Source organism: Saccopteryx leptura, chromosome 4 (genome assembly GCF_036850995.1).
Source record: "Saccopteryx leptura isolate mSacLep1 chromosome 4, mSacLep1_pri_phased_curated, whole genome shotgun sequence".
Classification (NCBI taxonomy): Eukaryota; Metazoa; Chordata; class Mammalia; order Chiroptera; family Emballonuridae; genus Saccopteryx; species Saccopteryx leptura.
Genome location: NC_089506.1, coordinates 13,982,471 through 14,009,730, shown reverse-complemented (window position 1 = coordinate 14,009,730; position 27,260 = coordinate 13,982,471). Strand labels below are relative to the sequence as shown.

The following is a 27,260-nucleotide window of genomic DNA, read 5'->3' as shown; positions in this document are numbered from 1 at the left end:
TTTGGTAGGTAGGTCAGCTGTCATTCTAACCAACTAGGGTGTATTCTAACCGCTTTGGTGGCTGGTCTCCTTGCTCACTTCCTTGTCACACACAGCTACCACTCTTTGCACGATTAGGCTATTTTAAAGTTTAATTCTTTTAGTATTTTACTCTGAAATCAAGAAAGAGATTCAGTGAGTGGAAAGAAAACAAAATTCTTGTTTCCATTTAGTTATCTTTAGTTTGATCAGTCTTTATATTTGTTAATCATAAAAAGGTAGGCAGACTTCTGAGTTATATTTGGGGGACATTTTCCAGGGAGGGAAAAGGTGCAGTAGGTAGGCTACAAAGACTTTTCTAGTAAAGGGAAAACTAATCCTATGGACCCATAGACAACCTGATGTCACTTTACATCACAAGTACAAAACCTAAAACTTCTGAGGATGAAAAAAGTCCATTATGCCAACACTCTCAAGCCCCCGTGCAAACTAACAATCAGTGCTGTGTGCACCCTGGTCTCATCTCCAGAAACACTTACTGGAGTCCCTTTCTTCACATTTTCACGCTGTTTCTGTGCTGTGTGGGCACCTAATCCTCTGACCGAACTTCCTTAAAGCGCTTGCAGATAAAACCGATGGCTTGCCTTTCTCTGCCACATTACAAAAACGTGTTTTATTTCTCAGATCATTTATATCTCCTCTTATTATTTCTTCCTCAAACTCAGCATGGAAACCAGAACTCACCTGCCAATGTGCCAGAGGTATGCTTCACAGACACACTGACCCCTCCACGGCTCCTTCTTCGTGTTCCCTTCTGTGCTACCTTTGAACCGAAATACTTTCCCCAAACCAAGGCCACCGGCCAGCATCCCTTACCATGCCACACCGGCTGACGTGGGCCTTCACCCCTGCACAGACCTCTGTTTATATGACCCCTTCTTGCTCCTGACCACTTTATCCACACAGTCCCGCAGGCTCTCACTACAGATTCCCCTGCTCCTGGGTGAGGGCCCTCGGCCGCCCCAGATGAACCGTGGACAGCCGACTCTCACACCACTGACAGCTAGGAGTCACCTCCTCAGGCATGGGTCAGCGGTCTGCCGTGGCAGATGGCATCTGCTTAGCATCCCGTGCTGCCGTGCATGGAGTTACTCTTCCTCCCTTTGACCCCACCGTTGTTTAAACAGATCTCCAAAGGCCAAGAGAACTGCCTCGTATCTGCCCTCTCCTTCTGCTGCCGAGGGTTTGCACTCGCATGGGTGTTGGTGATCAGTAAACCGATTCTCTGTCGTCCACCAGGGAAATCCATGACAGTCACCCACGTAGACCACGTCAGGCTGAGAAAGTCAGTTCCAGTCTCCTCCTTCACTGTAGAGTCACTTATGTTTACACCAGGCTGCTCTACTTATGAATCCAACAGTGAACTGCCTTAATAAGAGTTATTTCAGAAATTTAGATGAGTGCACATATAACCGTATTATGACTGGATTATAGAGAAAGTAAAATTTTTCAGAAATTGTAACCCAGTATTGTATCTTGGCAGCTAACAGTTTCACTCAGAGACTCATGTGACTGTGTTCTGTGTGAGTGGGTCAGGCAGCCTTCTTTCTCACGGTTGCTGACTACATCGTGCTAATTCTTCCTGCTGCCCCTTCAACAGCACCTTCATCCTTTGAACCTATCTGTCTTACAGGATGAATGATGTAAAGAATCTTAACCTACACTGTAGAAATTGAACCCTATAAACTTTTTGGAATTATTTTTCCTGAGCCATTCCAGTATAGAAATTTAGGAATACATGTATTGTTTTATCTATCAATAATTTATCTTCCACTTAAAGCAATATATATTTCCCATGTATACTATGTCATTTCAATACATCTATATGACCAGCAATCTCTAATCAATGATTTACAAATGGCTAAAATGCTTTATGACACAGACTTTCAAGTATATTGTGACTTCAACATAAAAGGCATATAACTTCAGACAAAGAAAAAGGGAATATTTCTTCTTAAAAAAAATGATTTTATAATGAAGTTTTAAATAAGCACATAGACAAAATGGGATTTAGGTCAACTTTCCTAAGTTTAGTAACATAGTAATGTGATAGCTTTTAATAAAAATTTTCCTGTTTTAACATTAATTATAACACATTATAACTGCAGTAATAACATTATAGTTATGAAGATCGAGCAAGCTTGATTTGGGCAAGGAGGCAAAAATATTCTCAGATAATCACCAATGGTAACTGAGAGCTCTGAAGCGTTTGGGCACATGCTCTCACTAACGCTCTGTCTCCTTCGCTTGCATTACGTGATCTCCACAGCGCTCCGATCTGTGTTGTGGGCAGACAGGCATGGTTCCTAGCGGAAAGCTCCGCCTCTGTGAACTAAGCCGATTCAATTCAATTAGGATGAGCACCTGCTGAATTTCTACCGTGCTGTTAGCATCAGGATGCATGTTATAAAATATGTTCTGAAAGAAGCATATATATATCATTCTCCAACAAGAATCTTGAAATACCTTTGGGGATATAAAATACTCAGATATACAGCAATCAAAACAATAAATTAATTAAGAAACCAAACAGAGGCCCCATAAAGTGATAAAGGAGCTTGGAGGAGGGAGATGCCAGAGCTTTCTGATGCTTTACCAGGGACTTGGTTCTTCTAGAAAAGATTAGTTTACGATATCTAAAAGTCCGAACAACTGTGCTCCTTATACTAATAACCACCTGGCCCTGGAAACATGGGTTCATGAGGATGTCCCCAAGTCTGAGAACCAATCCTTTCCTCATGTCCAAGGACATTCATTTCAAATTGCACACACAGACCAATGTGACAGTGTCCTGACCATTTAACTCAAGACTGGAGGAGCAAGCCTGCCCTCCGGGCTTACTGTGCTGTCTCCTGCTGATACCGCTGGCCTCTCTGTTGGCAGAGTGACACGCCCACTCGTCAGCTGCTGCTTAATCACCTCCTAAGCCATCTGACACATAAGAAAGCGATGTTGAGGAATAAAGGAAGATTGAGAAGACACTGAAAATAGGTCTCCTGTCCCCCTAAACAGCAGTTTTCAAAGTAAATAAACACTTGACATCTGTCCTGTCATGTGAATGAAGTCATCTGTTGTCATCTAAAGGAACGAGGTTTTCCAGGGGACTGTGCTTTTAACAGGGTGTCTCTGCACTTTCCTCAGAGCCAGATAACAGTGAATGGAAATTCGGGAGGTGCTGTGAGTCCCATGAGTTACTACCAGAGGCCCTTCTCCCCCTCAGCGTACTCTCTGCCGGGCTCGCTCAATTCAAGCATTATCATGCAGCATGGCCGGTCACTCGGTAAGTCATGTGATAGTCATGATTTTCAGGACGATCTCAAAATAGCAAGTGCGGACCACATCATGAAAATATAAAGTATCAAAGTAATTTTTTAAAAGGAAGCAGAAACATTCAACACTTCATGATTTAATGACCCAATCTTCGGGAAGGAATTAGGAAACACACGTATTCAACATCGGAAGAAATAGGCACCCAGCTATTATTCCAAAGCAATGACTGCTACCGTGCCTTCCTCTGAAGAAGGCTGTTAAGATACTGGGGATGGTGAGGTAGGAAGAAAAAGATGGGCTATTTAGGAGAGAAGCATTCACATCACCAGGAGAACATTCACACAGTGCGTTTCCGCGAAGGGTAAATACCATCCATGTTCGAGGCACCCTGTTGGTCCACTGTAGAAAATTCTTTTGGTTTATATAAAGAAGAACTAACTGGTCAACAGTTAAAACAGCCTAACAGGAGGACAGTCTGCCTCACAACGTAGTACACACCGAACTACTGCCTTACAAAGCAGTAAACTGTTCAAACTGAGCCCAAAGACCATCAGTCAGGAATGTGAGTTCCTTCAAATATGATTCCAGAATTTCACAGAGACCTAGTTCTTAACCTTTGGGGAATTAAGACTTAGACAAAAGACTTAGCTTTCCTCCAGAATAACAGAATAAACACTTGAACAGGTATAAAAAAAATGTTCAGCATATAATTTCACGGGGCTCATGACCTCTTTGAAGCTTTCTAGACACACACACACACAAAACTGTTCTATGTAATGATAGATACATTTTTATGTGGCAGAATATACTAGAATGGTTTAAAGACGTAATGTCATAAATCTTGCTTACTTTTTAAAAATGTAAACATATTAATAATAATAAATGAGAACATTGACACAGACAAAATCAAACCATCATATGAATTCAAGCTGAATAAAGGTTTCATGACGTTGAATAAAGCTTCCAGGGCCTAGCAGGAAGCAGAGAGGAAGGTGGAGGGCACAGCTCTCAGTGAAGTAGGAGGGGACTGTCCTCTGGCCCCCAACCACAGAGAGAAAGGTGCTAGAACACAGGGCTTCTTTGACGTGTCCTCTTTGACAGCCAGCTGCATCCTTGCTTCCGAACACTGGTTGGGTATTGAAATAACATGTTGCTACCAGTTTACCCAGGAACATTCAATGTGTGCACTGTGTCAACGAAATCTCTCTAGGACTTACATGTAGCCATGAGACTCGTTAAAGAAAAGTCTAAATATACTTGCGCCTTTTCTAATGCTGCTCCTGGGATCTTCTGTGACTCTTACAATGATGTCTTTTTAGAGTATATGAAAGTACAATGTCCTTGTGTCAAAATGTTCCCCTTACCCAGTCATTGGGGTAGTATTTAACAAGAGCCCATTTTATATAGATTTTTTACAGAGCTCTGCATTATCACACATCTGTAATAAAACTCTACAGATTTTCTAGCCATAATATTTTCCCAAATAATTACTTTCAACATCTGAATCTCCCCATTGCTTGGCTTAATGAAAACAACTTTTTCCCTTCCACCTCAATAAACAAAAATATATAAATACTTGCATGTAAACAGGGTTTTATATTAGAACATACCAATGGGTAGATTTTTATATATAAACTATATACATGGAAAGAAATCCTTTATATAAACTTTGAACAAATTCCAGCTGGCCAATGCTCAGATAGGTCCAGAGGAGAATATACAAATCTATCCTGCCCCAGACAAGTTTTACATTTAGTTGAGAACAAAAGACTACAAAAATGAATTAGTGGGCCATATAAGAGAATAATAAAATAAAAGCCTAATTTGTATGATATAAGCTGTAAGTTCATAGAATTTTATGAACCTTAAATGAAGAAAGAGTTCATAGTGTTTGCTTAGGCTGGGACGCTGCACATACAAGGAGCTCAAAAAAATTGTTTTTTGATAGAAATACTAGATCCTGGTTTCCCACTTAAATTCTTTTTAGAATTAAATGGAAAATCAGAGCTAAATATCACATTGTGTCTTAATTTAGAGTTACTTGGAAAAGATTACTTTTATATACAATGGTCCATAAAGCCATTTATTCCTTGCCTTATTCATTCTTAACCAGAAATGGATTGAAAATGCTTTTCTGTTGCAAACTAAAGAGACAATATTCAGAATACTAATAGCAGTTATAACACTTAGCTTATCTCTACTTATCCTTATTCTTATCCTTAACTTTTTAAAATCTTATATATGAAGTTTTATGTAAATTTTCTACAAAGCACAGTCATATCTTTTGTGATATGTGTATATCTGAATCAATGTTACCTTGAAACATCAGGACTTTTCCATATCCACATAAGAAGGGAACTTTCTGAATGAGAGATCTGACAAACCATGGCAAAGAACAATTTTTTTTTTTTTTTTGTCGTCAAGTGAGAGGCAGGGAGACAGAGAGACAGAGTCCCTCATGTGCCCTGACCGGGATCCACGTAGCAACCCCCGTCTGGGACCGACAATGTTCTTCCCATCTGGGGCCGCTGTGCATTGCTCAGCAGCCGAGTTATTTTAGCGCCTGAGGTGAGGCCATGGAGCCATTCTCAGTGCCCAGGGCCAACTTGCTTCAACCAAGCCATGGCTGCGGGAGGAGAAGAGAGAGATAGAGAAAAGAAGAAAAGGTGGAGAAGCAAATGGGTGCTTCTCCTGTTGCCCTGACTGGGAATCAAACCCAGGACTTCCACACACCGGGCCAATGCCCTACTATTGAGCCAACTGGCCATGGCCAGGACATTCTTGGTCACGAACATTTTGAAGTTTATTGTTTAAAAAAAAAAAAAAGAAAAAGCAAACCAAAACAAAAAGGAAAAAATGGGAAATCATATTATCAGTTATACCAGAAGAATGGCAATAATATTGATTTTCATAAATATCTGTGGACTACGATTAAGTAGAATACATAATACACTAAGTCCCTAAGTCCTCTCCTTTTCTATGAAAGTATAGCAAAAGTTAATAAACATGACATGAAGATAGGAACATGATAAACCTCACCTGATTTATATGCTTAGGGCAATTTTTTATACTCATAAGTCATGGATTTTGGTATTTTAAACTAAAAGCGAAGATATGGCCATCACGTCTACTTACATGGAAATTAATACTAATAATTTAAAACCATTTATTTATCCATAAGCCTTCACATCCAAGTATATGTTTGGATAAGATAATGTGTTAATGTGATTTTTGTTTCCACTTTATTTTTATAAAATCACTTTCATAGACTCAACAGCCATATCTTTTGTCCTAAGAGGACATTTCAGTACTTTTAAATAATGGTCATCAGTAGTTTCACAAAAATACTCTTAATGTGAACTACGACCTGAAGGAAATCACCAAGCTGTCTCCGCTGCTGCCCTCACAAGATCATGAGAAGGATGAGATAAGACAGTGCGCGTCTAGTGCTTCCTTGCTGTGGCTGCCGCAGGTCACCGGCTCTTCCGCTTGCCTTTGTTCATAAAATGGTGAGGGCCTTGTTACAGGTCTGTTCCATACACACCTCCATGTTAACAAGGAGCGGCTAGGATTTAGGTAAATGAGTTAGAAGAGATCGTGGTGGAAACGCAGACTCTCACATTTGGGCATAAATATGAAAGAGGCACCATCTCATTAATCTGTGACTCCTTGAGCCTCACGTCCCTTCTGTGTGGCCACACTTTCTCCGCAGACTCCGCAGAGGCGTACCCCCAGCATGCCCAATCTCTGGACGGCACCCTGGGCAGCTCCATTCCGCTGTACAGATCCTCCGAGGAAGAGAAGAGGGTGACCGTCATCAAAGCCCCGCACTATCCCGGGATCGGACCCGTGGACGAATCCGGGATCCCCACAGCAATCAGAACGGTAGGGGCTGCGCTCGCGCGCGCACTCTACAAAGGACGGATTGTCGTGGCTTTGTGCTTTCCTCCGGCTGGTGTAAGGAGGGTCGCCCTCTTGTGCCATCTGAGTTCCCATGAATATTATGATGTGTGGCAGGGAGAGCTGGAGATGCTCACACCATCTGTTTCTCCGTTTTAATTAAAAATCGTGAAAATTGTGATTTTTGTTAAAACAACAAAAGTATGTTTTGTGTTACCTTTCACCAAAGAGTAAATTAGGGCAATAGAGGGGAAAGAGAAGGACTGAGAAAATGTGAATTTTTTGGCTGCATTGAATTCTCACGTGCTTTGCAAATAAGCCAGTGATTTGTTTCTTGAAATGGAAGTGTGTTAACACCAGGAGATGAGGGGCTGTGAACTGGGAGCTGGGGGGTGAGGCGATTGAATTGAAGGGAGTTAATGTCATCAAAAGAAAAAACCTGAAGAAAAATACGCCTCTGGGCATCCTTCCTCCGCTGTGCCTGCTGAGAGCTCTCGGGGACGCTAAGCGAAAGTGTTTGGATTTTTTTCTTAGTCTTTAAACCCTGCCAAAGCATTGCTCAGTGTGCCGGGGCAGCCCCTTCTGGCACGGCTCAGCAGCCGCGGAGGCCGCTATTGAGAGCCGGGCAGGCAGCTGCTCGCTGAGCCAGTCCCCCTGAAGACAGGGTTTGTGCTAGCCGCGACAAGGAGGACCTGGGAGCCAGGATGAGAGCAGCAGCACCTTTGCAGGTGACGTGGGGGGTGGTTCAAGAATGGAGCTGTGGCTGCCTGCACTTGTCCGCAACACCTACATACCTGGCTGGGACGTTGCTAAGAGCTACCGCCCTGGAAATGCAGAGGGGGGGAGCAGAGACAATAGTGGACAGAGGGACAGAATGGGAAAGAGATCAGAGAAAAGCAGTGGTCGGATTGGAAACACTCAAGCTGAGACCAAGTGTGTGTGGGGGGGGGAAGGGGTTTTCTCTCTTTGATTTCGCATTTATTATATGGAGATGACATGTTCTATATTCAGAGAAAAGAGTTAAAAATTAACTATTCCAAGCATCTGTATTAGAATTGAAAGCCAAGAAGTAAATCTGTTAGAGCAGTTGCTGTGGCTTTTTATGTTCACTAGATTCTGAGAACATGGAATGGGACTAATTATAATTATAAAGTGTTAGGACTCTCTCGGTCAGAACTGATGGTTGTCATATGGAAGGGAAGGGGAAAGCTCAGGGAGCGTGACGTTCTTAATCTTACGGTGACTTCATGTTTCTGGTGAAAGTCGTTTGGTCGTTTGTTTCCCTTTTAAGATTTCTGACTCAAAATGGTTATGTTTACATTTTTTCCTCCTGATAACGCAGGGATCCAATGTCAGACAGGTGTGTCACTGGTTTTATTTCATTGATCCTTGAGGCACAATATATACATAAATTAGGAGAGCTCTGGTTTTTATAAAGGTATAGATTCTGTCTGAAAATATTTTGTAAGAGATCTCTGGGTGTATTTCTAAGTCAACAAGTGATATATGAATGTGCAAAGCTGGATCTTTCTTTTTTAACCCATAAGACATAATTTTCTTAAATAGCAAGGCCTTGCCTATTGGTTTTTAAAAAGAAGAAACAGCTGAAATGTTGTAGACAGTGAAAATCAAGTAGTACGGTATTAAAATTTTATATTGTTTATCTACCGCCAGATCAAAAGCATGCTCAGACACGCATAAGTAAGCACACACACTCACCCCTCAGTGCTGACTCCCTTCCATCAGATAGAAAGTCAGTATAATTTTTATGTACAGTGGTGCTCTTCTCCAGATTCATAATGCTTTACAAAGAAGGGCTAGGTCTGGGAAGGCTCTGATTTGCGTCTCCTATTTTTCTGCCTCGCCGAGCACATCCCCAAGTATAGCTGTGTTTATAAATGTTGAGTCAGGCTATCTCTGAGCCACTGCAGGCCAGGAATCTCCAGGGCTGTTTTCTTTCTCATCCACATAGAAAGTGGTGATTATCAGACTCCAATTGCCTCAGGTGGACTGTCGGCCCGAGGGCATAGGCAAAGGCAGCGCCTTCTCAGTGTCTCGTCTCAGTGTATCGTGTTGTCGTCTCCTGCTAGACCACCAGTGTATACCACAAAAACGGGATTCTGTAAAGTCACCCAGAAACTCTAGGAAGCCAAGAGTCAACAAATGTACCTTTGAGATAGTTGAATGAAGGGCCGGGGCTCCCGCGACCGCCCTCTCTCACGTGACCTGGGTCGTCTGTGTTAGCCTTTTTACTGCCATTTCTAACAACAACAACAAAAACCACTAGGGTTCAGATCCCATGACATTGTCTAATTAAGGCCAGCTAGTTAGGTGAAATACAAGACTCTTTTCTTCTAGTTCAAATGCAACACCGTTAGCGTTTTCAAAGCTGGAAAGGAGCAAAAACAGAATAGAACAACTGTATGCTGGTGTGGAGGATATACGTGGATTTCCCCTTTTGGGAAATCCTTGCATGATAAATCAAGGTAGAGTTCTGTAAACTCTAAGAATGGAAAAATTCAGGTGTTTTCAGCCAAAATGATCTAGAATGACTGGATAGGGAATTCCTAGTAGTCAGTGTCCATGCAAAATAATTTTGAAGGACATGTATAAAAGTAAACATCCTCAAATTCAAGTAGACTCCTGTTTACTTAATCTCAATATTAGCCATAACAATCCCCACGATGGCATTTATAAAAGGAACTTTAAATACTTAGAGGACTTCTTTTAGAACAGGACACAGAGTTTGTGTGTTCCCTTTTACCAGTTTCATATTCCCCTTTGCCAACCCACTGGGCATTCCTGGCATCTCTGGCTCACCATATAAAGCTAGCAGATGGCAGAGCTGAGATCCTGCCTGATCTGTGCCCTCCGGCAAGGGAAGAAAAAACACCCTGTCTGTCAGGATACATTGCCATATACAGTGGTATAACTTACTTAGTAGGCGTCCCTGTAGCCATTGGTTGTGTCCAGGTATGGTTGGAAAAACATTGCTGCACAAGGAAAACATTGCTGCACAAGGTTATGCCTTCTTTTTCGTTGCTGAATACTGTAAAGGAAATAAGGTTTAATGAAAAAGGCATCGATCTCTTATGGAAACAAATGTCCCTTAATGATAACTTGATCGGCTACTTTGTTTTCAACCAGCAAATAATAGCTAGGCTCCTGCTCTACCCCTGCTGCACCCCGACCCGCCAGCTCCCCACCATTTGACTGTGAGGTCAGTCAACACTCCCCATAGTTTCCTCATTGTAGAAAGAGCCTGGAATGAATGAAGAGATGATTCACAACAAAGTCAGGGAGCCCTTAATGGTCATCTGTATTTGTGGTGATTACAAGAACCACACACTCCCACACACCAAAATAAACTTGGATATAGCACAAAACCTTCAGTTTCCAGATGAAAAATACAATGACCACATTTCTGAGAGAGAAAAAAAATCGAAACCAAAGCTGAGTCTAATGAGAACAATATTTTTGTGGCGATCCTAACAGAATATTTTATATCGAGAGAATTGTCTCGGAAAATGTGGCATATTTAGTTACTATGCACAGAATAGTTGAGCTTCTTGCGCTAGTAGCGCTGAAAACGATGAGATAAAGATCTTGACAAGGAAAATCTTTGATTATGATTATGAAGGTGTCTAATTTTACAGGTTCACAATTTGGTAGACTTCCATCCAATAACTTGGATTTATTCATTATTTTATTCTATGAATAGTTGACATTCCCTACAGTTATTTTTTATTCCCTATTGTTATTATTTATTACTTCTTATATTGTAGGCATTGTTCTAGATCTTTTAATATATATCATCTCATTCAGTTTCCATAACACTCCTATAATGTGGATATAATTATTTCATCTTACAGAGGAGAAAACTGAGGCTGTGAGAGGTTACCTAACATCCAAATTTATATTGCCAGGAAACAGTAGTTAAAGGAACCAAGATTTCAATCCAGGTTGACTTGACATTAATTTTGTGTTCCCACTACAACCCACTGTCTCTATCATATCAACAGGGTGGGCTGTATACAGGGAAGCCTCTACTCTCAAGGAATTAACAATTTATGAAAGCAAATGTTATATATATTAAATTATCAGGTTAAAAATTTTTTGAAACGATATCTGTATTTTTAGATTTGCTCTTAGACTCTGGATCGAATCATTACATTTAATATTTTAGTAACTTAGGCTAGAAAATATCAAATTGTTATTTCTCTGACTCTAAGTTGACCAGAATACAGTTTGAGTAAAAAAAAAAAAAAATCCTTTGAAATTCTAAAAATAATGTCTTAAACAGCTCACTAAAAAGTTATTTAAGAATAATGATAATTATCACCAAAAAGAGTGAAGCACGCTAGAATATAAGCACGCTATAACTTTTACTCAGCAAATTTTATATAAATATGCTTGTGCAAATATTAACTGTCTAGTGTTGGGCAAAACTATGATCTAGATAAAATAAAATTAGAGCATATTTAATGTTCCAATTAAGTCAAAACTCAAACAAGGAGTAATATATTTATACACTGTATGCATAACTGGATAAATTACTGATACTGTTACAAAATAGATTTGTTTAAATCATAGAACAAAAATTTGCTCTCAACAAAGATAAAATATAGAAAGAAAAACACTAAGGAACAATATTTATTTGGAAGCAGTTTTCTGACTCTTGGCCAATTCCTTTCCAGACGGTGGACAGACCGAAGGACTGGTACAAGACGATGTTTAAGCAAATTCACATGGTGCACAAGCCGGGTATGTATGTATGCTGCTCTGTGACCTGTCGGGTCCTGGTGGGTTGCATGTGTATCTATCCCTTTTGTATAGTTTTAGTCCACCCAATGTCAAGACCCTAGCAAACTTCACGGCCCTCACTCTTTCCTTTGAACATTCCTCCTTGTATCACCCCTCAAATCTCAGACCCCTGTGCTCCTGCCCCACCCCTGACCTGCTAAAAGGTGACCGTGAAGAGGTGCCCGGTGTTCTGGTCTGTTCCCTTCATCCTTCCTTATCCACAATCTGAACCAGCATGGCGTGTTGTCTGCTTAGACACTCATTATTCCTCTGTCCACACATGTCTGCTCCTTATGTGGAGAGTGAGCGTAGGTTAGTCTCGCTGAGTTGACAGATACTTAGAGCACTTACTAAAGGAAAGTGATGACCCAGAGGAGAAAGCTACCTGGCAGGTGAGGTGCAGGGACTGATGCTGTAAAGGGGACCACAGAGCAAGTAAATACCTTACAGGTGAGACAGGTCAAACTGCAAAGGCCCAGCAAGAAACAATATTTGAAAAAATAATTTTTTTTGAGTTTTTTATTGAATTTATTGGGGTGATATTGGTTAATAAAATTATACAGGTTTCAGATGTACAGTTCTTTTTTTTTTTATAAATTTTTATTAATGTTAATGGGATGACATTAATAATTCAGGGTACATATATTCAAAGAAAACATGTCTAGGTTATCTTGTCATTAAACTATGTTGCATACCCCTCACCCAGAGTCAGATTGTCCTCCATCACCCTCTATCTAGTTTTCTCTGTGCCCCTCCCCCTCCCCCTCCCCCTCTCCCTCCCTCCCTCCTGCGTCCTCCCTCCCCCCACCCCTGGTAACCACCGCTCTCTTGTCCATGTCTCTTAGTCTCGTTTTTTATGTTCCACCAATGTATGGAATCATGTAGTTCTTGTTTTTGAAAAAATAATTTTTTAATGGTATTTTGAATGAGGCGAAATACATTGATTTGCTAACAAATTCCTGTTGTTTCTCTGAAGTTCTGCTGTCTTGTTGTGCTCTGGTGACGGAATCTGTATCACCATAATATTTATGTTTCGTTTTCTAGATGATGACACAGACATGTATAATACTCCTTACACATATAACGCAGGTAGGATGGGTTTCCCTGCTCGCAACGCGTACGTGACGCCCTGCAATGCTCGAGGAGCTTCAGGGTCTCTTTACGCTGAGTGGCTGAGTGCATGTCTTCAGTTTACACAGTGAGAGGGATTCTTTCTCCCCCCTTTTCTCAGTGCATGCATAACAAAAGGATTGATCTTTTCTCATGGAAATGAGAACTAATACTGCTTATCTCACTGCGAGTTGATTCTCTGCTCAGGAATGTTTAACCCAAGTGTGGAGGCCAGCCTGAAAGAACACACTGTATCTGGTACAAAATAAGAGAAAGATCTCCTTTTATCAGAGGAGAGGGCGATTACCATTGCGTAAGATCTTGCGGACACACTTCACAAAAAACAAGTCAAGCACAGTATTTTGTGACCTTGTCCATGCTTTGCTCCAAAATGCAACCATTCATTGAAGAATTTTTTAAAACCCCACTTTGCTGGGCCACTTTTCTGACTCACAGTTGCCAGGGGTCAGGATGGAATGAATGACTTCAATTCCGGGCATTTCTACTTGGATTTGCGCGTGCTGGTATCTTGTGAAATGGTTGCAGGCTAAAGTGAGGGAACCCTTAAAAAATGTTTCTCACCACCACTCTTTCCTAAATGTCACATCAGGGGGTCCCACACAGCGCTCAGGATCCAGGCCACTGCACGGTGTCTGCTTTTCCTTTCCTTAGAGCTGACTCCGTGGACCAGTCTCGCCTCCCCTTACACAGCTGCACCCTCACTGGTGGGAGCCCCCCCCCCCCCGCCAGCCTGGCTCAGAACTGCACGAGGTCCCCCCTCCTGGACACCTGAGAGCCAGCGCACAGGCCCTCGAGCTCTTAGGGATTCTACATCTAGTCTCCAAAGACAAATACAGAGAAAACAAAACAACAACAGCAACAAAACCCAAGGAAAACCAGCTTAGAAGTGACAAGACCTCTGGTTTTCTGTTCCCCATATTCCACTCAGTAGCAGGGGGCCCACTACGATGTTTCCTCCACCTTATTCCTAGCCACAGGTACTTGGAACTCACCTCTTGTGTTCAGCTTGTTAAAAAAAAAAAAAAAGCTCAACTGAGTCGTCCATTGTAAAGATCTTCTTGGCTTTATTCATTGATTCATAAATCAGACAGCATCCATCTAACAGGCAGAAAGGAACTCGGAACTCGGAGGAGTTGTAGGAAATGACCGACTTACAGGTGGCAGGGAGCAGGGCGGGAAAGGCATACTATTTGAGAAAGCGATTGGTTATTGAGGTGACTTTCCCTTAGGGGATGGCAGGGGCCTATCAGGCTGATGAGCTAATGAGGGCTCACCAGGTAATTCCTGATTGGTTGAAGATTCCATTTCTGGAAGAGGCCTAAACTGTAATTAAGTCTGGTCTGGTGACCTGGGGCTTTGCATAAGAAACTCCCCTGCAGGGCCTGTTATCTTTTGTTTAACAAGCTCTGAAGCTGAAATCTGACTGGAATTCGGGCAAGACAATAAGCGCAGGCCTCATCTCCTTTTGTCATGGCCCTTTGCATGAAACTTCGGAAGAAGACAAGTGAAAGTAAACTTAGCTCAAAAGACTGAGGTTGCAGGAAATTCAGAATGTTTGTGATTACTTTTAGTATTGCTGTTTTGTATCCATTAGTAATTAGCAATCCGAACAATAGTTATATAGCCTGGCAGAGCTCTTTAGAGTGAGTTTTACCATTTACTCAGTAGCCAAAGCAACTACAACCAGCCTCTTCCCTTTCTACCGAGCCTGCATCCTGCTGTTGTATGTCTTGCTATTTCTCCCTCTTGTTTGTCTCTGTGTCATCTCTGCTACCCTCTTTCCCTACCCGCCAAACCAATCAATCCTTCAGGGACAACTCTAGGGCCCTGGGTTCTATAACATCTTCTCTGACCAATCCATCACCTTCTAAAATCCTTTAATTACTGAAGTATATTTTTCGCATTTGGCCTTGACCACGTTACCAATATTTTCAATTACAGTTCTATTTGTGTCTCATTTCCCAGATGCACTATCAGCTTATTAAGGGTTTCTGTTTCTCTAAGCCTTGCACACAGTACATATATAACTTGCTCAGAAGTTTGTTTGATTGCAATTAACATGTTAATTATCACACATAAATCAAAGAGCTTTTAAAGTAATAGGAGATATTTGGACACAGTTCTGTTAAGTATTCTTCATCTTCCACTGAAATCTTAACTATGTCATTAGTTTGTGTTATCCAGGAGAAAATTTGCCGAGTACCTGTAAGTTATACCTAGTACTAGTCTGAATTATTACTAATTCTAAAATAATTGACAAAGATTTACTGTAATCAATGCTTGTGTACAGAATACAATAATAACAAATTAATATATTAATAAAGATTAATAAATTAATACAGATTATCTCTGTGATGAATGCATGCATTATGAATATGCTTACTGATTATAATTTTGGCAAGAACATTGGATAGTTTATGGGGTACAAATAATTCAATGCACTTTTAAAATGTTATTTTTTCCTGTTTTGTTTTGTTGTGTTGTGTTTCACAATAGGCCTGTACAACTCACCCTACAGTGCTCAGTCACATCCTGCTGCAAAGACCCAGACCTACAGACCCCTCTCCAAAAGCCACTCGGACAATGGCACGGATGTCTTTAAGGATGCTTCCTCCCCTGTCCCTCCCCCCCACGTTCCTCCTCCAGTCCCACCGCTTCGACCCAGAGATCGGTCTTCAACGGAAAAGTAAGGCGTTTCCCCTTCAAAATGACCTATATTATTTAGCTTAGTGGGCATATATATATACATGGTATTCAGTAGAAGAATTGATGGAGATAGTATATGAATAATCTTATTAGTCAAGACATGTACCACATTGACCTCTTCTGTTAAGATTAGAGTAAACCCTTTCGCAGCTTGGTTCATAATATCCTAGTGATCTAAGTTAGGCCTGACAGAGCATGAGCACAGTGTCTACTTTTTTATCAAATGCATTTGAGAAGGCAAATAGGAATAATCGTGACATACTCCCTTTGGCACAGCAGGTCAGAGACAATGACGTCAGTTTTCAGTTGCCTTGGGTTTGAAAGGTTAGGTCTATTAATAATTTAAAATTTCCCTCTGATATGCAAAATATCTTTTTGAAAGTAGAAAGGTTACTTATAAATCATAAATAAGGCATTCATTAATAAGTGTCTATCTGTGACTCATTTCCACCAGTGTTTCAAGTACTAATTTTTATTTCCCCACTGAATTATTTTTATAGAAACTATCCTCACAAGAGTAAAAATTTATAAATACACTTTTATTGGGCCACTTGAAAATTAAGGTTATGACTAATAATCCTACTTATAGGTAATCTTTATAGAAAGTTTGCGTGAGCCAAGTACTAGGCGAAGCACTTTGCCTCTGTTATGTCATTTAATTCTGAGAACAACCCAATGAGATAAGTTTTATTTAAAACCTAGTCTAGGCCCTGGCCAGTTAGCTTAGTGGTAGAGCATCAGTCTGGTGTGTAGAAGCCCCAGGTTCAATTCCTGATCAAGGCACACAAGAGAAGCAACCATCTGCTTCTCCACCATCCCCCTGCCTTCTCTCTCTCTCTCTCTCTCTCTTTCTCTCTCTCTCTCTTTTTCTTCCCCTCTTGCAGCCATGGCTTGATTGGTTTGAGCACATTGGCCTGGGTTCTGAGTATGGCTCCATGAAGCCTCTGCCTCAGACTCTAAAAATAGTATGGCCCTAGATGGTCAAAGTATTGGCCCCAGAAGGGGGTCACCAGGGTGGATCCTGGTTGGGGTGAATGCAGGAGTCTGTCTCTCTGTCTCCCCTCATCTCACTTGGAAAAGAAAAAGAATAAATAAATAAATAAATAAATAAATAAATAAAACCTATTCTAGAGAGAAAGAAACTGTAATTTAGAAAATTAAAGCAACTTGCTCAGCTCATGTAAGTCAGGATTCAAACTTACCTCTGGCTAAAGTCATAGCTTATGTTATACTGGCAATAAATAAATAAGGATATAAGAATTATTCAGTACTATCACTGGTTATTAAGCATTCTTCTATCATACCCATCTCAAAAATATTTTATTCAACACTGCATTGTACCATTAAGAGTAACTGATGATTGTATAGAGTGTAAGACACCATGAAAATGGACATACCTCATATGTGGGAAGATTCTCATTTTAATACCAATCTTCTTATGATGAATTATATGTTTAGAAATGTGATGTCTTAAATTTGAGAAATCACTGTCTAGACATCAATGGTATCTCTGTCATAAAAAAAAAAAAAAAAAAAACAGAATTAACTCAGATGTAAATATACTATTTGCTCTGTGTGTTTAGTAAACATAAATCTCTCATTAAGAATTCTGCTAATCTTAAAGTTTTCTAGATGGCTTTCATACAGATGGGTTTCAGATGTTTTGTGTAATGCTCAAAACACCTCTGCTGGTTATTATTCATCAATTTACTTGCCCCTAAACCAGCACTTGCCCCTACTTCTCCCGTCTCTCAGAGCACCTGTTTCCAGCGTGCCATGGAGTCAGAAAGCCATCGCACTCCGCAGGTCAGACTACGGTCGGAAAATCCTTCTTCCTCAAAAGCCATCTATCTTCCCTAGGAAGCTTTCATTAGCCCAACTACGTAAAAAGCTTTATTTTTGAAGTCCTTTGGTGATGATTCTCGAAGGCTATTAGTTCAGGGAAAAAGCTGCTTCCAAGGTGTCCCGTGGGACGGGATAAGCCGCCTGACTCTGGTTTCCAAGGGTAACGCTGCGGAAGAATCCCCCGTGCCCACAGCTTGCTCCTGTGGACTGCAATCCAAGTGACACTTTGGTAGTTTTCACAAACTGTGGTGCCATTTGCGTAATATGCAAAATTAAACACAGCGTGTGCATTACCCCTGTCACTTTGAATCAAGGATGCCGGGTCAGAGTAGTGGGATAAACTCAGCTAACTTAATGGAGCATAACCACCACTCATTCTAAACACAGACATACGCAGCTGCCATTGCGTATGACCCAAGCGTTTACTAGCAGATCACTGGCTATGTATCTGCACATTCCTTGTGTGAGTGTTTGAGCCGGCAGGAAAACAATCACTATGAAAAAAAAAAAAAAAAAAAAAAAAAAAATAGAGGAAAACATAATATAAAATAAAATAAATGACTTTCTTTAAACCATTTATGTAAAAGAAAACATAAATGTGGTATTTCTGGCAGATTTATTTTTTATCCTAGGAGACTTTTTTTTTTTAATCTGTCCTAAAATTAACCTTGAAAACAGTGAGTGGTTATATACAATTGCTTTAAGCATGGAGAAGTATTTTCATGCACAATTTGCTGGTTATTTCCAGACATGACTGGGATCCTCCAGACAGAAAAGTCGACACAAGGAAATTTCGTTCGGAGCCAAGGAGTATTTTTGAATACGAACCCGGGAAGTCATCGATTCTGCAGCATGAAAGACCAGTAAGCACTTGACTTGTCATTTAACAATTCCCATTCTCTGGGCTTCCTGGGTGCTTAGTAAACCTGAATTTCATATCAGTTAGCAATTCTTGTCGCAAAGGTAATTTATTTATTTGGCATTATTTAGAAACCATTTTTATTTTGTATCATGATGTGTGCATCTTGTCTCGGAATTGAAGATGCATATTCATTAATATGTATTGTCCCTACGGACCAAATATAGGACTTATTTGCGTGTAACTATAACTATGCTGAATCATAGCCCTGAGTTTAATTTTTCTTTAAAAAGTACCAACACTTAAAAATGCAACACGTCACTGCCAGTCTACATTACTAATGAGATAAATTATTCATTAATTTCATCAACACAACCGGCCCAGGCTGTTCAATCATTTCATTTCCATATAGGTTTATTCATATTTCTTTGGCATCAGGGGATATTTTCTAAGTGCCTTGTTTAATGGTGTTTTAATTGATTCTTATTAAATCTCTCTCAGGTGACCAAGCCTCAAACTTCCTGATTGATTGTTAATCTAGTGGATCAAGATTATATTTAACTTTGGAGCATTTTACAATTATTTATTTTTTAATTCTATGCAAACAAAAAATATACAAACTGGAAACTAACCATCTGCTTCCCCAAAGTGCAATTTAACAAATTGGTTCTTCATTCGCCCCTTGGTCTCTAGGTCCCCAGTGTCCCTCTCTGCGTCCTTTCCCGTCCCTGGCCAGTGCCCTCGGGACCCTGTAACTAGTCCTTTCCCCTCCCTGGTCAGTGCCCTCGGGACCCTGTAACTAGTCCTTTCCCCTCCCTGGTCAGTGCCCTCGGGACCCTGTAACTAGTCCTTTCCCCTCCCTGGTCAGTGCCCTCGGTACCCTGTAACTAACTAGTCCTTTCCCCTCCCTGGTCAGTGCCCTCGGGACCCTGTAACTAGTCCTTTCCCCTCCCTGGTCAGTGCCCTCAGGACCCTGTAACTAGTCCTTTCCCCTCCCTGGTCAGTGCCCTCGGTACCCTGTAACTAACTAGTCCTTTCCCCTCCCTGGTCAGTGCCCTCGGGACCCTGTAACTAGTCCTTTCCCCTCCCTGGTCAGTGCCCTCGGGACCCTGTAACTAACTAGTCCTTTCCCTTCCCTGGTCAGTGCCCTCGGGACCCTGTAACTAGTCCTCTCCCCTCCCTGGTCAGTGCCCTCGGGACCCTGTAACTAGTCCTCTCCCCTCCCTGGTCAGTGCCCTCGGGACCCTGTAACTAGCCCTCTCCCCTCCCTGGTCAGTGCCCTCGGGACCCTGTAACTAGTCCTCTCCCCTCCCTGGTCAGTGCCCTCGGGACCCTGTAACTAGCCCTTTCCCCTCCCTGGTCAGTGCCCTCGGGACCCTGTAACTAGCCCTCTCCCCTCCCTGGTCAGTGCCCTCGGGACCCTGTAACTAGTCCTCTCCCCTCCCTGGTCAGTGCCCTCGGGACCCTGTAACTAGTCCTCTCCCCTCCCTGGTCAGTGCCCTCGGGACCCTGTAACTAGTCCTCTCCCCTCCCTGGTCAGTGCCCTCGGGACCCTGTAACTAGTCCTCTCCCCTCCCTGGTCAGTGCCCTCGGGACCCTGTAACTAGTCCTTTCCCCTCCCTGGTCAGTGCCCTCGGGACCCTGTAACTAGTCCTTTCCCCTCCCTGGTCAGTGCCCTCGGGACCCTGTAACTAGTCCTTTCCCCTCCCTGGCCAGTGCCCTCGGGACCCTGTAACTAGTCCTCTCCCCTCCCTGGCCAGTGCCCTCGGGACCCTGTAACTAGTCCTCTCCCCTCCCTGGCCAGTGCCCTCGGGACCCTGTAACTAGTCCTCTCCCCTCCCTGGTCAGTGCCCTCGGGACCCTGTAACTAGTCCTCTCCCCTCCCTGGTCAGTGCCCTCGGGACCCTGTAACTAGTCCTCTCCCCTCCCTGGTCAGTGCCCTCGGGACCCTGTAACTGATTCCTCTACGTCTCCGTCCAAATCTGCTCCCAGAGTAACAATTGAAATCATCTGCCATTTACGTTCTGCCTCCTCTTAGAAGAACTTTAGGTGTCAGTCAACAGGAAAGGGTTTTCTTTGGTAGCTCCTTGAAGAGTATTCCAGAAAACATATTTTCATACATAAAGCAAGGCCAGCCCTAGAATTTGCTCGGAAACCCTGGTCTCACCACACCCAATATGAGTGTCCTTGATACAGTTTTTGAAACCCTGTATTTATGGTTATGTTCTTGAGAAACATGTTTAAAAACCTTATAATCATATAATTCATGTGTGATATTTATCTCAGCCCTCTTTGCCTTTCTTCAAAGAACTCATCATTTAGAGTAACAGAACTTGAACCGAAAAACTGGGGAAAAAAAGGAACATCACTGATTTGCAGGTTCCATTTCGAACTTAAAACCCATTGACTAGATTATGTGATTGAATGTCATGATTTCTCAGAGGAGAATTGATTAAATCATGATGCCACCATTGCATAAAGTTGAAAAACAAAATAACTATGCAAAATAATGAGTCTCTGATTTAAACATAAATACCAAAACTTAATGATCTTCTAACAATTTATGATGCTCTCAGGATGATGATATTCTTAGGATGATTGTATGGAACTGCTTTGATAGTTATGGGTCAGGGAACAGGACTGATTTTAGAAGCTTTTCCACCAGGACATTTCTATTATTTACTCCTTTAAAAAATTATTGAGCACTAGCTCAATAATTTTGAAATGGGAAGCTACGTGCCAGACATTGTCAGGTGCTAGGGACACAATCAGGAATGAGACAGTCCCTCGAGGGACTTCGAGTCTATCATTTAATGGATGCATAGGGTAGTCCTGCATTTGTGTGAAATAGACCACCGGATCTATACCTAAAACAAGAGCACCTTAAGAACCCCCCTCTTGTCTCCTTAACAGCTCATTCATGGGCCCTGTCATTGTGACTGAAATTCTCACGTTACTCATGTCTTTTGGTTCAAGCTTTGAAGGTTCCTAGTTTAAAAAATAGCAACAACAACAATAACAATAGGTGCAGATCTTTACTGAGCACTTACTATGTGCCAGGCCCTGTAACTAGTCATTTCTACCACATCTCATGTAAAGATCCCCGCAACCTACGAAATAGACATAAGGCACTTCCACTTGGTGGGAGAAGGGCCTGAAGCACACACTCAGTAGCTCTGCCCAGGGCTGCACCGCGGGGAGGCGTGGGAGCTCGGCATTGACGCCAGGCCGACTCAGACCTGGTACACTTCATCACCGCCAGACTGCTGCGCTGCCAGGACTCACTGAGCGAGAAACACAGTTAGCCAGCAGTCATTATCACCGCAATTAATGTGATTATTCAATTATTTTGCAGTATAACTAATTTTATTTGCTAATTTACAATAAATTGGTGTACTTGACTGATTTAACCAGCAAGCAGAGCCCCGAGCAGTTAAGACACAAGACCAGCATGCTTCGCTGTTCTAAGAGGAATAAAAAGGCCTGGAGCACAGGAACCACTGGACAGTCTGTATGGACGTCTCTGCAGCCACGGGAGAGAGCAGTGGCAGGGACCCAGACGCTTGGGAGGAAGTGAGAACGGCTCACTTAAGAAGAAATGGGAAGAACCAACACTTTCATCCCTCCTTTTTGCTGAGGGCCAGTCTTGTCTGAAATGATTTGAGCTAGTCCTCAGTATCATTTTGGCCAGGCTTTTTATTCTAGAACGAGGCTATGACCTTGGTGTTGTCAACCCTGGATTCATTCTGCCTGCCTCTCTAAATCAGAGGAAGGGCTGGGGCGGCAAATGCGCGGGGGTGTTGCAGGCACAGGCTGTGTGTTGACCTAGTTCACATGGCTTCCGGAGTGTCTTGAACACACAAGATGTAGAGGAGGGACCGCAGGTTTCTCTAGGAGGGTGACGCAGGAGCAGATGGGCAGCCCTCAGGGACTCCAGGGTGTTCTGAGTGCGCTCTCCTGTCACTTTACTCTTGTCTGATTGAATTTTAAGTAAATTATAAACAGCTAGGTACTTCTCTGTGGCCCTTTCCAGTTCTTAGATGGCTCCATTATCTGCCCAGTTTTCCCAGATGTCATCTTGGATTCCCCTCTCCCCCACCAATCTCGAAGTCCTACCGGCCAGGAGAAAGCCCATTCGGTTTTCCCTGCCTGGATTGCCATTCCCCAATTCTCCAATCTTTATCAAACCTTCGTAAAATCTCCTGTCCAAAACTTTCTTCTGGCTCTCAAGTATCTTTAGAGCAAAATCAAAATTCCTTATATAATTAAAAAAAAATCCTACGGTGTGGCCCCCACTGACCTCTCCAGCCTCGTGTGTCTTCCTGTCCTTCCTGGCTCACTCACTATATTCCGGTCTCAGAGATAGCATTTCCTTCCCCGCTAGACACAGACTGTACCCTCTGCCAGGAAGGCTCTCTCTACGGCCTTTCCGTGAGTTTTCTCATGGAAAACTCTCATTCACTTCTCCCAAGGGCACCACCACCGACTCCTCAACTCCAGGTGTAGAGCGCCCCCTGCTGTGTGCCTGCAGCCGGCTGCATTTCCCCTTCACCACACTGAATTGCAATGGCCTCTTGTCTGTGTCCCTCACTAGACTTAAGCGCCTTGAAGGCAGGGACCATGTCTGGTGCACCAGTTGTATCCCCAGCACCTAGCACAATGCCTGGCACATGGTAGGTGTTAAGTGAATACTCATTGAATCAATAAGTGAATGAATGAATATAGGTTTTACCCTTGCCGTGAGTGGGTCAAGCTGGTGAGACCAAATTCCTGTTTTGTTGCTTATCTGTGAAACTATAGTTCTGGTGGCAAAAGACACAGTGTGTCTCCGTCAAAGCACACACATGAGATTCGAGGCACTGCTATTAGTGATTGTGGTTCACTATTTCCACGATGCCCTCGGGACAGAGAGTAGCAGGACCAGAACTGTGTAAATCAAGTCCTTCCCCAACCTCTGGTCCAAAGGATCCCCTCTTCCTTAGAAATACAGGGCATATGCATTTACTTTATTTAGTATGAAAGTAAAAGTGAATGCAGTTTTTTAAAGTGCATAGATATTCACTGGACTGCAAGTTTAGAAATGTTGATTAAATGATCCTAATGTTTGATCTCAGTAAGTACTCTGCAAGCACCAGGAGTCTATCTTTAACTGACTTCAAGCCCAATTTATCCTATGAGACAACCATACACACTCTTTACTGGGATTATATCAATAGAAACTTGACATCCCATTGGATTGGATATGCTTATAGGCGATCTTCATCAAAATAAAATAAATTTAAATGAAATATTTGTTTAGGACCTCTCTGTGCCTGCTAAACATGTAAATAACACGGAGCTGTTACCTTTCTGTGCAATAAGTAACCCAGCACATAACTATAGACACAGGAAGGAATAACCATTGCAAACACCATGTAGAGCTGAAAGGCAGCTAAACCCGCAGCGAATTTAAGCTTCTTCATCAATGAAAATTGTCATTCAAAACTTACACTAAAAATTCTGGCTTTATTTGATGGTTTAAACTGTAAAGAATCACCCCAACTAACAACATGGAGAGTACTTATTGTGAAGCCTCAATAAATATAAATCATAGGAGCCAGTGCCATTAAAGCTTAAAACTCTAATGAGCATAAAATTTAAAGAACCAAATTATAGTGACACAGCTTCTTGTTTGAACAACATATAGAAATCGCTTACCTGCAATGAGAATACTGAGAATGGTAGAATTTTTAGTAACCTGAAAAGCAACAAAATGCTTTTAAACTGTAGAAAACACAGAAACTTTAAAAAGTTTGGTTGCCTTGAAATGAGAGTCATGTGTGATGCATAATAGTTTTAGGTTTTCTCGAGCCATTCCTTCTGCACTGTTGACACAATTTCTGTGTTAAGCACAGGTTTGCCTGGCATTTCAAAATGGGAGAAGTAAAAAATAAGTTTAGGAAGATGTGCAACAATTTATCTGCTCTTTTGTTGTCTTTTACGAGCAAATACAGCCTCCTATATGAGTTTCTGGGTGTTAATATTCACACGAACAACTCAAAGGAACGTTCAGGTTACAAGTGGAAAGCGCTGATTTAGTGAGATTATGAGTGTGTCTCTGTCTGTTGGCTGACCATCTGGGTGTGTGTCACCGACCATCCTGAGGCCTCTGTGTATCTCAGCAATGGTCTCAGGTTGCTATGGAGCACAGGTAACTGTCGCATGGCCAGCGGGACTCACTAGGTCAGTCACAGCAGAGAGAGCATTCCTCAGCATGTGCCTTCCACTACATTCCAGAGTTACAGTGACCAGTCATCACTGTAAGGGGCGTTTCCTCCGTTTGCTATTGCTGTGGGTTCTAGGGAGCTGCACATCGTGACTATAAATTTGATTTTTAATCTTCAGAATCCGCCATTCTAAGGTGGGGTGCAGGATGGTAGATATTCTGCTTCCCTTTCGATGTTGTACAACAGAAATCTACTTCTGTAACTCAGGATTGGCTGTATCCTTCTTTATGTAGTTTCTTCAAGTGCAAGTCACAGTGCAGTGGTAACCCTGGGTAAATATATGTATGTGTTTAGTACATGGGCTGCCCCCTGCTGTTGAATATGTTTTTAAAATCAATATGTTTCCTCTAAGAGAAATGTCTAACTCCCCTTAGCAAAACAATAACTCGACTTGCAAGCAGAGGTTACACAATCAAGAATTAATAATGTTTTTTTTTAGTACGTAACACTAGAAACAATGAGCATTGTTTTGAAAAAGCCAAAGATTAGTTTTTCAGTGGAAGAATTACCAGGCCTCTAGAGGCGGAACAAAATTTGCTGAAAAAAAAAATTCTTTTTAATGTCATTTACCCTAAAAAAGCAGCTTCTGCTGAACTATTCCAGGAAACAGTTACATGCTGCAGCTATCATTTAAATGTGAGTGTCTTCTTACTGGGCTCAGCCAGCCGCAGGCTTTGTGACTACTATCCAAACATCCGGTCATAGTCTGCTTTTATTCCCTGGTGTCCCGTCCTCAACATTTCCAAGGGTCATTACACAGCCTTTAAAATGATGATCACCGCACAAGTCAGGTAACTTAGACCCTGTCACTATTTTGCTATGATGTCTCACCTTTTCTATTACTATAGGTAGTAACCATTATAACCTCATATTGTAAAATATTGTGGAGGGAGGAGCACATCTCTAGAGACTTTGGATATAGTTGATTAAGAACTACAGACTAGATACTATTAACAAAACTATTGGGAAAAAAACCCAGTAAAACACTCTGAACAAGCTATTTTCGAAATAATGGCTTTTGTTGGAATATAGACTATCGCAAAGCAACCCGTATTACAAAGAATATGTCCTCTCCCATCCAGGAGCTATGGTTTTTAAGAAGGTTTCTGGTTTTGTTCTTTCCCTGACTTAAAATACTACTGTGCAATTGCACCACGTTTGATTAGTGCCATGTCATAATTATCAAAGAAATGATAACCTGTATGTAGTACTTTAAGCATCCATTTTTAATAGAAAATCAATAGCTCAAATCAATCTGGTCAGGCATGAATTATTGGAAAGCTCTAAGGATACTGATGGGTATAGAGTGTGCTCCATGGCTGTGTTTTCTCTTAGTAAAGTCATTGTGTATATATTTTTGAACTGCATTAACACTCTTAGTTTTTCTGTATTAAATACAATATTTAGAAACCACTGAAGGAGAGCACGTCAACAATAAATATTGACTTCTTCTCTAAATTAGCATGCCAACCCAACCAGGGTAGGATTTTCGTCCTCACCCTCTCCCACCCCTAAGCCTCCAGAGTACAGTGCAAAGAAACCCAGCTCCCACCCAAACCCGTTCCCTCAGCTCCAGGTGGACAGGGAGATGGCGATAGTGAGGGCATCTCACCAAACAGGATCTATCTTCCCTTCCTAAGAGGCTCCTCGTCTTCACCTCTCTCCAGCCATCCAGCCATCCTGAGCTCTCACCCAGGGACCCTCCTGTTCCACCTGAGGCAGGGCACAAAGTGCTAATGCTGCTGTCCCCTCCATCCCCTCAAGCGCCTCTACCTAATGAATCAGTTTTTGCTCCCCCCTCTTTCTTACAGCCCCCTCTCCCAACAACTCCGACACCTGTTCCAAGGGAACCCGGCTGGAAGCCCACTTCTCTGTCACCATGTGGAGAAGTCACGGGTAGCCCCTCCCCTCCGCCCAGGAGCGGGCTCCCCACACCAAGCCCGAGCACCCCGGCTCTCTCTCCCGTCTGGGTGAGCTCCTTCCTTCTTTCACTTGCCTAACGCCTGTCGGGAAGTGGAGGTGACGTCCTTGTCCTTGAGGCTAGGAGACCATCAGCGGCTGGCTACTCACCATCACCTCCACCTCGCTGCCCCTCTTCTTCTGCACCCAGAGCCCAGGTTCTCCATGCCGGTCGACCCCTAACAGTCCCCCTGCACCTCTCACTCCTCCCCCACCTTGTACCTCTGCCCCCCTCTCCCCTCCCGCTTCCCCGGGCTCTCCACCTGCCTGCACCTGAGTGAGTTGTCTGCACACTGCAGATGGACATGCTGGACCAGTGAGGGCAGGGGCGACGCCGCGACCCACCCAGCAGAGCTCCTTGGTGGTGGAGTTGAGCCCGTGTCCACACTCGGATGTGCTGTGGACGCTCTTCTCGCTGTCACAGACAGTTTTTCACTGTTAATGCCCCTAAGCCAAGGAGCACAGGCAGAAATGGTGGGCAG

General features: G+C 42.4%; 1 protein-coding gene across 17 annotated transcripts in view; it reads left to right on the top strand.

Annotated features, from left to right (window-relative positions):
- Positions 1–27,260, top strand: part of SORBS2 (sorbin and SH3 domain containing 2) — a 130,608-nt gene that overhangs the window by 53,179 nt on the left and 50,169 nt on the right. For 4 of the 17 annotated variants that reach the window (XM_066380185.1, XM_066380184.1, XM_066380194.1 and 1 more), the window contains exons 7-14: positions 705–740; positions 3,181–3,319; positions 7,022–7,194; positions 11,907–11,973; positions 13,057–13,101; positions 15,640–15,829; positions 18,443–18,557; positions 26,631–26,789. In XM_066380185.1, the coding sequence (XP_066236282.1) occupies positions 705–740; positions 3,181–3,319; positions 7,022–7,194; positions 11,907–11,973; positions 13,057–13,101; positions 15,640–15,829; positions 18,443–18,557; positions 26,631–26,789 (924 nt within the window). Of the gene's footprint in view, positions 1–704; positions 741–3,180; positions 3,320–7,021; positions 7,195–7,801; positions 7,938–11,906; positions 11,974–13,056; positions 13,102–15,639; positions 15,830–18,442; positions 18,558–26,630; positions 26,790–27,260 lie in introns of those variants that run through there. The other 13 variants (XM_066380201.1, XM_066380187.1, XM_066380196.1 and 10 more) reach the window with 7 other exon arrangements.